This window comes from Danio rerio, chromosome 8, assembly GCF_049306965.1.
Source record: "Danio rerio strain Tuebingen ecotype United States chromosome 8, GRCz12tu, whole genome shotgun sequence".
NCBI classification, from domain to species: Eukaryota; Metazoa; Chordata; class Actinopteri; order Cypriniformes; family Danionidae; genus Danio; species Danio rerio.
The window spans coordinates 19,462,428-19,476,885 of NC_133183.1; the positions used below are offsets into that span (position 1 = coordinate 19,462,428).

The following is a 14,458-nucleotide window of genomic DNA, read 5'->3' on the forward strand; positions in this document are numbered from 1 at the left end:
AATTTCCCTCCGCCCCGGAATCGACAAGGGCGTGGGTGTTCTGACTTCCGGAACCCCATGTTATGGTGACAGGTAGTAATGTGGCCGCCGCAGAGGATTTGTCCAAACTGATTTCACCCATCAGTAACCTCTTACCTACTGATGGGTGTTGTCTTTTACGGGACAGGAAGCCACCCGATGCCCCGCCCCCCCGCAGTAAAGGCAGAGACCCTCAGTTCTCCGACGACGCTTCTCCTGCAAGGATAAGCGGGATCTGCCCAGCTGCATGGGCTCCGGGTCAGCGCTACTCATCTCCGGCGCCACCGCCGAGACCGGAAGCTCAGGAACAGGATCCGGAAATCTGTCATGCCTCAAGCGACTCTCACGGCGGAGCAGTCTGGAATCTACCCGGATAGCCAGATCCACTAATTCGTCCAGCGTCTTAGGCAGATCTAAAGAGTAGATCTCATCCTGGAGCCGATCCGAAAGCCCATGTAGAAACATGTCCCATTGAGCCTCCGCGTTCCAACCGCTTTCAGCAGCCAACGTGCGGAACTCGATTGAATAGTCCGCCACGCTCCGATTCCCCTGGCGGAGCTCAGCAAGGACTCGGGCGGCCTCTCTCCCTGAGGCGGCCCTATCAAAGACCTTCTTGAGTTCTTTGGAGAAAAGATCGAAGGATGAACAACACGGAAGCTTTTTCTCCCAAGCTGTGGTACCCCATTGGGCTGCTCTTCCAGACAAGAGGGTGATTACGAACGCCACCTTGGACTGCTCAGATGAAAACAAGGATGGCTGCAGGGTGATGTACAGGGAGCATTTGGCCAGGAAGGACCGACACAAGTGCGGCTCTCCAGCATAACAGGTCGGAGGAGGAAGGCGAGGCTCAGCAGCGCGGCTAGCGTTAGCAATAACTGGCGCAGGTACCACCTCCGGGGCTGGTGCAGGAGCCGCTTGAGCTGCTCCAGAACCCAGCTGTTGAACCTGCGTCGTCAGCAGTGAAACCTGCTCAACCAGGGCCTGGATAGCCTGTGCGGTGGTGGCCAACGCTTCATCTTGGCGATCGATCCGGGCATTGCTGTTTGTGAGGAACTCTGAAATCTGTGATGCACTCGCTGGATCCATGGTGAAGGTCAGTTCGTTCTGTCACGTATAATGAAAGTTCAGAGGGATCCAAGTGCGAGTTAACAAAAATAATATTTATTGACAAAGTCAAAACAAAAATCAAGTAAGGAATGGTGCTAGTGCTAGGAGGGATCGGACAGGAATCAGACGGGAAAACAGGGTCCAGAAAATAGTCCTCGGATCCTACGTACACAAACAGAATAGCACACCATAAGCACACATAACGAACTGACAAAGACACACAGAAAACGTGGCTCATATATAGACCTGAATATGAGCCTCAGCTGGCGAGCTCATCAGGCCAGCTGAGTGTCGTCATCACACGTGATCAAAACAAATACACGAGGGGAACAAAAACAAACCAACGTGATCAAACAGACACTCCGGAAAAGCGCACAAACCTGCAACCGTGACACCCCTGACCTTTTTTGGGGGGATTTTAATTAGCATGTTTATTAAGTCGTATTCCTCTTGGGACATTTGGCCTCACGGTGTAGGCAAAACTTGACCCACACACACACGCACGCACGCACGCACTCACACACACACACACACACACACACACACACACACACACACACACACACACACACACACACACACACACACACACACACACACATACACACACACACACACACACACACACACACACACACACACACACACACACAAAAGGTCTGATTTCCAAAATCAGAACAATTTAATTTCCTGGCTGAGTGGAAAGCAGATTACAGGAAAGCTGTCTCAGCATAAAGACATGAAGAGAAACAGATGATGATTTTGTGTATATATAAAGTTTCCTACATTTCTTCATTTGTTTCTGGCCGTGTCGCACTCCTCCCCCTAATGGAATACTTGGTTTCTAATGCAGTATATTTTCTTTATTAAAAAAAAATGAATAGTATTTATCAAAAAATATTATTATAATGTATTATAAACTTAATATAATATTACTTATTATAAAAACAATATTGTTTATTCTAAAATATTTAAATAATAAAACTTTTAAAATGGCAAAAGTACAGCAAAATTAAAAATCTAAAATCACATTAATTCCTTTACATTTATTATTTATTTCTTTAAAATTTTCATTACTTTGAGGTATTTTAAAACAAGAAGGTAAACTAAATAGAAATCTTGTCGAGTTTTTGTATTTTGATTTATTTAATTTATTTTAGAAAACAAAATGACTTCTTTTACACTTAAATCGACATGAATATATTAAAAGCAGTGCATATTTTTGGTATTGTGTCTTGTCAGCATTTCTTTAAAGTTATTCAGCATGTTTAATTTTTAACCACTTTAACAGTATGTATTGAATATGTTCAGATTCATGTTTGTCTCTTAGCTCATTTGATGTCAATTGCTGTTATTCAAAAAGTGTTTTAATGTATTTTATATATCAAAAAACGTGTTATTAATTGTGTGTGTTGTGTACTACACTTTTTAAAACATTTTTAAAGACCTACACTTACAAAATTTAATACCACAAATACATATATGGGAAAATAATAATCAGAGGAAATAATGTTGTGAATAATATTCAAGTTAATACACTGAAACTTTTTTTCCTCTTAATGTGTCAGTTGTTGTTGACTTGTATTCCATAAATTTCCAAGAAAATGTTCTTCAATGTACTACCAAATAAATAACAAAAATCTTAGATGGCCTGATAATGAGTAAATTAACAGCAAAATCTCGTTTCAGCTTGAATTACCCCTTTAAGGTTTCAGACTCATCAAACCTCCTTGACTGCTCAACATACACTTGCAAAACACACACACACACACACACACACACACACAATTTAATATAACAGAAAAACGGCCCATTCCTTGAAGAATCGCCAACGTTCCAAGAAACGATTTCATTGTTTGTATCTATTGCGAGGTCAAATGCATGTCTGTGTGTTTCTGGAAGGACCTCTGCTCCTCCTGAACTTCATTCATGACAGTTCCTTAGCGAGCCAAGTTTTACAAAGACACAATAGCTTTGACTGTACAAAGTTGAATTTGTGATGAATAGGCGTAGAGTTGAGTTTGTCTTTCTATTTGACGCCTATTCACACATATCAGGTTTCATTTACAGAGAGAGAAAGAAAGAGATATGACTAATGCTGTAGTGCACTGAAACCCGGCTTCTCTTTTATTTGACAAACAATAGATACTACAATAATGGGCTATACGAGTGATTTTAGCACACGTTCAAATCGTATTGCATTCAAAAGCTTTACTCGGGATATGAATAAATGCACTTGCTTTCAAAAGTGAGGATATATTGGTAAATGTTTTATGCTTTGGCAAAGATGGATGGATTTATGGATCACAATTCATTTGGTCCTGCTGTATATGAAGTGGCTTTAACTACTAGATATCAAACAAAAGTATAATGAACTAACTGTTTTCATATTTTACTGCACAACAGGTGGGATACAGGCAAGTTCAAGGACAGATTTAACAATGGGTTAAGGTTTAAGGATGGGTCAATGGTGTAATTATAAATGTACAGTGCAAAAAATAAATACTATGATTTTGTTGTATTGTTTCTCATCTAAATATCCAAATTTTTTTAACTCAAGAAGCATTTTCTCAATAAGCAAAATCTATGTAAGAAAAGCAGTTTCTGCAGTGTCATTAAAGAAAACAATTACAGATTAATAATAACAGCAGATAACTTAAATGCAAGTACTTCGTAAGTAAGGCAACTCAATATAAATTACTATCAACTTTTAAAATGTGTTTTAATATGTTAATATAGCATCCTCATATGCTGTGAGGACATTTACCATTCTTCATGTTACAGAAATCTTTCTATTATGATAATTTGGTGCTCAAGAAACATTTTTAATTATTTTCAATGTTGGAAACAATGTTTTTTTCATTTGAGAAAAAATTGATTTTTGCTAATTATTATTATTATTATTATTATTATTATTATTATTATTAGTATTATTATATATTTATTATTATTATTATTATTATTATTATTACTTTTATTATTATTATTATTATTAAATATTAATTTATCTTAAAAATGCATTTTGCTGACCTCAAACTCTTAAACAATAAATAAATAATTTGATCAAATTTAACTTTTGAAAATTACAATAACTAGTACATAAAATTTTTATTTTGATATATAAGATAGAAATTCTAATGTTTTTCTATGTAAAATTAATTAGCAATAACCTAAAAAGCTATATATATAAAGGCTTAACTAGGTTAAGTAGGTTAACTAGGCAGGTTAGGATAATTGGGCAAGTTATTGTATAATGATAGTTTGTTCTGTAGACTATCGAAATAAAATATAGCTTAAAGGGGCTAATAATTTTGTCCCTAAAATGGCTTTTAAAAAATTAAAAAACTGCTTTTATTCTAGTTGAAATAAAACAAATAAGACTTTCTCCAGAAGAAAAATATTATCAAATATACTGTGGAAATTTCCATGCTCTGTTAAACATCATTAGGGAAATATTTAAAAAAGAAAAAAAAATCAAAGGGTGGCTAATAATTTTGAATTCAACTGTATTTGGTTGTAACAAACTGAAAAGTATGTTTACAAATAGTAATCATGTCTGTACTGTAACACTTTATCAATTAAATGCTCGCTGAATAACAATTAAAATTACAACAATTAAATGCATTTTGCTGAACTCAAACTTTTAAACAATAAATTAATAAATTACTCAATAAAATCAATCAAACAAAAACGCATCAACATAAAATATTTTAGTTTGTTTAATTTGCCAATTATTTCATGAAATGTTCATTATCAAGAACCTAAATATATATACAAATACATAAAAAAAGCTATATTTTAACTCTGACAGTTTGAATGTGGGCGCAAGAAGGCTGTTTTAAAGGCGACTGACGCATGTAATTATTTTGTGACAAACAAAGTGAGTAATCTGAACTTCTGTGGCAATTTTAAAAATGCTCCTAGAAAACAACCACTATACTCCACTTTAAACTCCATTTATCAATTAGCTATCATTCCCAATTGCTTATTGTCTTCTAGTATCTTTTCTTCTCTTTTTCCAATGGCTTATTTTTGTTTCCAACCATGTTCAGGAAAACCTTATTATAAATGATCATAAGCTTCAAATAACGTTAGGCACAAGCAAACCATTTTACAAAATGTAAGACTAAGGTTTTTTTATGTTTAATACAAATGTTCTGGTTAAGAAACCTGAAGGTGAACAACAAGTGAAGCGAGTGATAGAGGGAGGATTACGTGATAGAAATTAAGCACAGTCCCACAGCACCACCTACTGCTCGCCAATACAACTGTACTTACAACATGTGCAGAATTATGATGTCAATATTCTTTTTTCAGTATTCAATATCACATTTTTTCCTTTAAACATTGGACAAATTCCAAGACCCATAAACAATATTACCTTCAATTCATTTAGCGTATAATCATTAATAACTAGTGTTAAATGTTCTGTAAGATTCAACAAGGTTCCAGTAGGTAATATGCTTTTGCCTTAATTTGACGATTTCTATAGTACTGAACCCTTCTTGTGGACATTTAATAATTTTTTGGTTTGAGTATGTTATTTTCATCTTATTTTACAAATATTTATCAAGAAAACATGCTAAATTATGCACATTCCGATGAATGTCTAGGTTTCCACTTTTAGCCAAATATAAAAATTCCTGACTTTCTTTCACAGGCTAAATGTTGTATTACCATGGCCTAAAATGGACAGAAAAATAAGTCTTTGCATAATTTTAAAAAAGTTTGAGCTTGAATATCATTTTGTGTGAGTTTAATAGCATTATGAGAACAACAACAGATCATTTACCACAGATTTTAAAAAGGAACAAAAATAAAAAGATCACTCAGTATTTGAAGTGGCCGAAAGCTCTTAAAATGTTCTCCTAAAGGGATAATTCACCTAAAAAGACATTTCAGTGATTGTTTACTCACCTTCGACAATTTTCTAACCGGTTTAAAAAAAAAAATTCCGTTGAACATAAAAGAAGATATTTTAAAGAATGTTGGAAACATGTAATCATTGGCTTCCATTGTATTTTTTTCAGGTTCCCAAAATTCTTTTTATTTTTGCATTCAGCAGAAGAAAAAACTCATATGGAACCACTTTAGTGAGTTAATTTTCATTTTTGGATGCAATATCCCTTTAATTAAGATTATATACAAACCTGAGAGTAGTATTGGTAAAATTCACTTGAAAGGAGAGATTACTCTGTGGTAATTATGCACACACTATTAAGAACTTTCTGCATTTTCACTGTTAGTAAAAATGTACTCACTTTTGACTCAAACTTGTTTTTATGAGATTATTTCTTCTGTTAAAGAAAAAAAGAAGGTATTTCAAAGAATGTTGAAAACCTGACATCCAGAGCAGGAAAAGTCAATAGTTTCCAATATTCTTCAAAAAAAGGAAGAAAGAAACAACAACAGAATTTACATTTTTTGATGAACTATCCCTGCTTATACTACAAATATTTACAATCTCATTTTTGCAATTGACAAACAGAAAAAAGGGCACTTAAAGGTATAAAGCGCAGCCGCTGTGTTTGTGACAGTGTTTTACCTCATCATCATGAACCAGCTCTTTCTTCACCACCTTCATGGCGTAAATCTGCTCGTTCTTCTTGAGCCGGACGAGCAGCACTTTTGCGTAACTGCCTCTGCCAATGACTCGAATCAGGTCGAAATCCCCCAAACCGAGACACTGAGAGATCTGAATGCCCTCGATACCATCCACCACTGCCTTCAGGTCCTGTAAGGTAACGACACACATACATATTAAAGTCTGAATTATTAACCCTCCTGAATTATTAGCCCTCTGTATATTGTTTTCCCCAATTTCTGTTTAACGACAGAAAGATTTTTGTAAACATCATAGTTTTAATAACTCATTTCTAATATCAGAGATTTTGTTAATCTTTGCCATGATGACAATAATATTTAATATAATATTTTACAAGATATTTTTCAAGATACTAGAATTCAGCTGAAAGTGACATTGAAAGGCTTACCTAGGTTAATAAGGCAAGTTAGAGTAATTAGGCAAGTCGTTGTATAATATTAGTTTGTTCTGTAGACTATCGAAAAAAATATATTGCTTAAGTGGGCTACTAAAATTGACCCTAAAATGCTTTAAAAAAAATCAACTGTTTTTATTCTAGCCGAAATAAAACAAACAAGACTTTCTCCAGAAGAAAAAATATTATAAGAAATACTGTGGAAATTCCTTCCTCTGTTAATCATCATATGAGAAATATTTTGGGAGAAAAAAAATATAATAATAAAATAAATCATAGAAGGGCTTATAATTGTGACTTCAACTGTATACATGTACATTTATTCCTGCTCTCAAACAGCAGAGTAAGGATGTGTGTGTGGACTATGTGTTATCGAGAATGTGAGCATGTTTCTGAGTGTTTATTAATCTCACCTCTGAATCATCTTCAGCTTTCTCCACCTTTCGGTTGTGTGCTAAGAAAGGGACTGGAACTGAAAGACAGAGAAGGAGAAAACTTTATTTAATCAATTAATTTATTAATTTATTTAAACTTTACTTGATTTTTTTTTCTTTTATGTTGTTCATGTTATTCTTCTCTTAAAAGTTATTTAAATCTAAATATTTATGCATTGTTGTTGTACACAATTGTATTTCTGTAGCAAAGCTGAAAATGTTCATTCCAATAAAACAGATTTAACTGAGCCTGAGAAAGAGAAGAATATTAATCAGTATCATTTACTATTATTATTAGTCCTGAGCTTATTAGGAAATAAAATAGATAAAGCATTTTAATACAACAGTAAAGTAATCTATTTATTTTATTAATAATTTGAAAATATTTTATTACATTTTAGGAAATAGTATTTATTTATTTATATTTATATTCTTATTATTATTATTATAAATGTAATATGTAAATCTATAGCAAAGTAAAGAGAAACTATTTGAGCATTTAAAAAATAACACTAATATTACATTTTATATGCATAATAATAATAATCAATATTATTTTCTGTTATTGTTTGTCCCAAGCTTATTAGAATATAAAATAGTTTAAGTATTTCAATACAACAGTAAAATAATCAATTAGTTTTATTCATTATTTGAATATATATATTATTATATTATTAGTATTATATTATTATTATTATTATTATTATTATTACACATTTAATATGGGTATTTTTAGCAAAGTAAAGAGAAAGTATGTGAACATTAAATAATAACAATAATATCATATTATACTTATTATATATAAAATAATATAATATGTATAATAATTTGATAATAACAATAACTTATTAATAATAATATATATTTGTGGAGATGCAGATGACAGATGCAACATTTATTTGTTTAATAAATTAAGTATTATATTAATTAGTCAAAATAATTATTAATAATCAGCAATAATAGTATTATTACATTAATAATAATAATAATCATCATCATTCATTCATTCATTCATCTCCTTTTCGTCTTAGTCCCTTTATTAATCAGGGGTCGCCACAGCGGAATGAACTACCAAATTATCCATCAGGTGTTTTACGCAGCGGATGCACTTCCAGCAGCAATCCAACACTGGGAAACACCCATACACTCTTGCATTCACACTCATACACTACAGCAGTTTAGCTTATCCAATTCACCTATACTGCATGTCTTTGGACAGTGGAGGAAACCCTAGCACTCGGAGGAAACCCACGCCTGCATGGGGAGAACATGCAAACCCCACACAGAAATTTCAACTGACCCAGCTGGGGCTCGAAAAAGCGACCTTTTTGCTGTGAGGTAGTAAATGTATTATTTTATTTTCTATTTTAGATAGAAGAAAGCATTTCAAAAATAAAATAACAACTACATCAATAATAATAATAATAATAATAATAACAATTATAATAATAATAACAACAACAACAACAATAATAATAATAATAATAATAATAATAATAATAATAATAACAACAACAGTAATAATAATAATAATAATAATAATAATAATAATAATAATAATAACAATAATAATAATTATTATTATTAGTAGTAGTATTATTATTATTACTATTATTATTGTTGTTTTTGGTGTTGTTGTTGTTATTATTATTATTATGAATTTCCATCTTATTTATGAATTTCTAAAAGCTTGTAAATGATTGAAGCACTGCCTCCAGCAGGGGGAGCCACACACCACTCTGTCAGACAGACACACACACAGGTCTCTCTGTTTCTCTCAAGCGTGTGAAAGTGAATTCCTCCCAGCTGATCACCTCCAGTCTCTTACAGTCAGCAGAGCCCTCAGTGGCAGATAGAGGACACACTGACCCCGATACTCACAGAAACAGCACTAAACACGCACACAGAGGCGAGATGGAGACCTACTTGCGTCTGTGTCCTCTGGGTCCTCAGGGGGAAGCTCCACTTCTTCTCCACTTTTATCATCGTCTACCAGCGGCTCCTGTGATGGCATGACTGGATCCTGCGCAAAACAACACAGATGATGATAATGATGATGAAGACACAGCAGATGTGCTTTACAGGATCTTTTTCTCTTTAAATCACAATATCAGCTACCCTAATGTGAATCCAAATCAACCTTATTTACTTTCTTTATGAAAGGTGCTTTTTATTATTATTTTTTATTTTTTCATATCTTCGATGAATTTACTGATAAAACCCAACAGTCAACTTTATCAAATTAAATAATTGTAGTTTATTTAAAATTGACTGAAAGTTAATTCTACTCATTTGAAAAGAGATTTGAACTCAGTGTCGAAGGTAATGAGTTGATTAAATACTTTATTACTTCAACTTAAATGGAGTAAGTTTACAGTACTCATTTTGATTAGTTTTTTTTTTAAAACTAAAACGGTTTGTAGCAATCGGTTTCCTCAAATGCTTTGAGTTGCCTTAACTTATTGGGTTTTACAGTACTCAGCTGGTTTGAGTTGTCTTCATTTAGTGTGGTTTATTCATAAAATAATTTCGAGAGAATCACGTGTTTATGATCAACATGGCTGGCTCCTTATTAGCTCCGTAATATGTCCTATTAGATGATTACGGAAGCATTAGAAATAATGAGAGTTTTTCACTCCAGTTATCTTCGTCTTGAAGCTCCCCCTCCTTTCCACCCCTACATTCTCCCCCTTTTCTGACAGGGCGACACGGTGGCCCAGTGGCTAGCACTGTTGCCTCACAGCAAGAACACCTCTGGTCTAACCTATCAGGCCGGTTGATGTTTCTGTGCGGAGTTTGCATGTTCTCCCCGTGTTCGCTTAGGTTTCCCCCAGGTTCTACGGTTTCCTCCCACCGTCCAAAAACATAAACCATAGCCAATCAACTAAAGTACACTTCTCACGGCGACAGGGGAGTTCTCGAGACCTACCTGAGCTTGAACTTCCCTCTCGCCCTTCTAACGTGAAGGAGCCCCGGGCTCGAGGATATTACAGGCTCAGGGCTCTATCCCGGGACAGCATGCCAAATACGCTTTGATTATCAGCTAAGTGTGAACTCTTAGATTGGGTTTTTCTGTGCTCAAATTGCTTCGTTTACTCAAATGGAGTAAGTTCACAGTACTCATTAGGATTAGTTTTTGAACTCAAATGGTTTGTAGCAATTGGTTTCCTCAAACTGCTTGAATTACCTTAACTTTTTGAGTTTTACAGTGTATACTTACATACTGTAACTAATTGGAAAAAATATGTATTAAAATTTGTGTTTGCATTTCATCAAATTAAAACAGATGAAAACTAAAGTAGATTCGATCATGTTGCATAAAATTTACCACAAAATACTGTAACACTTTAGTTTAGGTCACGATTCACACTATTAACAAGCCATTAACTAACACTACTAGCTTATTAAACTACTAATTAGCTGTTTACTAACAGTTAGCAGGGCTTGACATTAAAATTTTTGGATCCCCAGCCACTGTGGCTAGTAGTTTTTCCAACATTACTAGTCACTCGACATTTTCACTAGCCACAATTTTGTTGTACATTCATTCATTCATTCATTTTCTTTTCGGCTTAGTCCCTTTATTAATCAGGAGTCACCACAGAGGAATGAAACGCCATTGTATCCAGCATATGTTTTACCCAGCAGATGCCCTTCCAGCAGCAACCCATTACTAGGAAACACCCATACACTCTCATTCACACATATACACTATGGCCATTTTAGCTTACTCAATTCACCTATACCACATGCCTTTGGACTGTGGGGGAAACCAGAGCACCTGGAGGAAACCTATGCCAATAGAGGGAGAACATGCAAACTCCACGCAGAAATGCCAACTGACCTATATATTTTTTATGCATAAAATTTGACTCAACTTTGTGTTTTTTCCACATGCCTCCTCATTCGTTTAAATTTTTCTCTCAAAAGAAAGCAAGTGAAAAACATACCTTTGAATGTGAATGTAAAAGGATGATCACGTGAAAGGTTAAAGCGAAAGCAACCTATTGCTTACAAAAAGACTGTTAGCCAACACTCACTTTTGAGGATTTACAGATACCTAAATTTAAATAGTAACAGTTTTTGACTCCAGTAAGCTACAAACACAAAATGGGTATCATTGGAAAGAAGACACTTTGATCTTTACTGTGGTAAAAGGAAAAGTCACATGCTCAAAAATATAAAAAGTTATACATTGTCAAGTCATGACAATGTTTTTTTATTGTGTTCATTATTTGTTTTTCCATATACAAACACAGGAAAACATTAATGTAATGTCCTAGAAAAAATATAACTTGAAAGCCATGTGACTCATGAGTTTATAATTCAAATTTGATTAAGACAGCATGCAAAATGAGATTTCTGTAAAAAAAAGTTGGGTTGTTTCTCTTTTCATCTATTCATGAACATTAACATGTGGAAAAACAGCGCCCCAGTGCGTCCGTGTCGGGGTGCTGGCTAAAGGGTTACAAAATCTGGATCTCTTGAAAGCAGCAGGACTGTGGGTGCACGAGCGTCACTTTTTGTTCAGTCTATTTGAAGGAGAACCAATCGCACCAGTTTTGTTTTCAGGTATGGATGCTTCACGCAAGGAATCGTTTCTTTTTTAAAACATTTAAACACTCGCGTGCATCACATCACCTGAAATCAGCCTTGACACTGAACTCCTCGTCAGTGCTTCAGGATTATCTGTGTCAGACTATGTTCGTGATCATTCTCTCATTCGGTATTCAACTGCTTTCTTTTACTCACGCGAACACAGTTATTATTGTTATTATAATCTCTTACGCAGACCCCTCATTGGGCAATCCTTATTGTTGAACCCTGCTTTTTAAGAAATCTACTATTTAAAAATGATCTTCAACCAGCCAAAGTGGTTGAAGTGACTGTCTAACCCGCCACAGCTGAAATCTACAGTACCTGCGTTTGGCAGGTTGTTGTTAATGTCGAGCCCTGACAGTCAATAAGGTAAAAGTTAGGTTTAGATTTTGAGTAAGATTAGAGATGCAGAATAAAATCATACTTAAGTACTACTAATGAACAGCTAATGTCTTAATAATAGGTAGGTAATAAGCCAGTAGTTTATAACATCAATCAATACTTAAACTAAAGTGTAACACAAAATATTTTATAAGTTAAAATAAATTTTCTAAATGCTTTCAAATTTCCTTGATCTAATAATAAAACAATACAGCTGGCAATTTAATTTTAGTAACATTTTAATACTAAGCAACTATTGTAGTTTAAAGCGTAAGTTCAGTTTTGTAATTTTTATTTCATTCAATCATTCATTTTCCTTTGGCTTAGTCCATTTATTAATCAGGGGTCACAGCGGAATGAACTACCAACTATTCAGGCATATGTTTTACACAGTGGATGCTCTTACAGCCGCAACCCAGTACTGGGAAACACCCATACACCCAAACACTCATTCACACACACACTATAGGCCAATTGTGTTTACTCAATCCACGTGTCTTTATTTCTTTTAATAAAAATAATAATAAAGTAATTGGCATCACGGTGGCGCAGTGGGTAGCACAATTGCCTCACAGCAAGAAGGTTGCTGGTTCAAGCCTCGACTAGGTCAGTTGGCATTTCTATGTAGAGTTTGCATGTTCTCCCCGTGTTCGCGTGGGTGCTTTCCGGGTGCTCCGGTTTCCACCACAGTCCAAAGACATGCCCTAGATGAATTGGGTAAGCTAAATTGTCCGTAGTGTACGTGTATGAATAATAGTGTATGGGTGTTTCCCAGTGATGGGAATATGTTATTTTCAATTGTTATGTACTTTTTCTCTCTTTATTGGTATTTAGTTAAACATCTTATAAATGATAAATGAAATATATAGAAGAAGAATAAAAATAACTACAATGAAACATAGTTATCAGCGTTTAAATTATGGAATGGCATTCCAGAAAATAAATTCACACTTTACGTTTGTCTGAAAAAATAACAAAACAAAAAAAAAAAATGTTGAAATCAAATGTTTTGTATGATGCAAAGAAACGATTGGATTTCGGTGTTCAGTGTTGAATTTCAAACTGAATGTCTGACATATGCAGAAACTGTTTCTCCCAGAAGGTGTTGTTGAGATGTAACAGTTTTAAATCTGTGATTTTCGACATTGTGTTTAAGCAGAGAATCAATTCGCTCATGACAAGACAGTGTTATCATCTGACAAATTCCACAAGACTGATCTTTGAAACACTGTTAGAAATTCCAGCAACGCTTTTGAGAAAAGAGAAAAATGAGCACAAGACAAAAAAACACTGCAATGACTAATAATATAATGACATTCTTGACCACAAAGGAATTGAATCAAGTGGCCATTACAAATAAAAATGTCTAAAAAAAGAAATATTTAAACATGTAAATATATAATATAGAAAATGAATATATCTTTTTTTAAAACGTAATAATATTTGTGGACTCACCATATGCCTTTGACAGGTCAGCGGGACGAGTTTGTGACAGCGTTTATGGACCAGCAGCTTGCAGTTGATACACTTGTAGCCCTGACGCCCCAGTCCCCATATCCTCTCACTGCAGTGGCCACAGTACGCTTTCTAAAACACACACACACACGGACTGTCTTTATCTGTGATCAGGTTAGCAAGTGAATGAGAAAATCGGCTCACTACTAACTTAAGTAAACTATTAGGAAAAAAGGATGTCCTCCAGAAATCACATGAGCAGATAACACACATCAGTCCAATATCCTGACTTTACCAGAAGTGCTGAAGCAAAACTGCAATAAATAATGTAGAAAATGCATGGATGATCAAAATGTTGGAGTTTTTGTTAGTATTTTCGTTTTTTTTTTTTTTGCAAATCTTCTCAGCAAAGATGCAATGAACTGATCGAAACCTACCAAAAAAAGACATGTATAATGTCTAAAT

The 14,458-nt window shown here is 34.4% G+C and overlaps 1 protein-coding gene across 5 annotated transcripts in view; it reads right to left on the reverse strand.

The window, feature by feature from the left end:
* The window catches only part of prkcz (protein kinase C, zeta), a 223,514-nt gene that overhangs the window by 53,970 nt on the left and 155,086 nt on the right, over positions 1-14,458 (reverse strand). For all 5 annotated transcript variants that reach the window (XM_068222964.2, XM_068222961.2, XM_068222963.2 and 2 more), the window contains 4 exon segments: positions 13,994-14,125; positions 9,485-9,581; positions 7,538-7,596; positions 6,671-6,859 (listed from right to left, as the gene is read on the reverse strand). In XM_068222964.2, the coding sequence (XP_068079065.1) occupies positions 6,671-6,859; positions 7,538-7,596; positions 9,485-9,581; positions 13,994-13,996 (348 nt within the window). In that variant the 5' untranslated portion in view covers positions 13,997-14,125.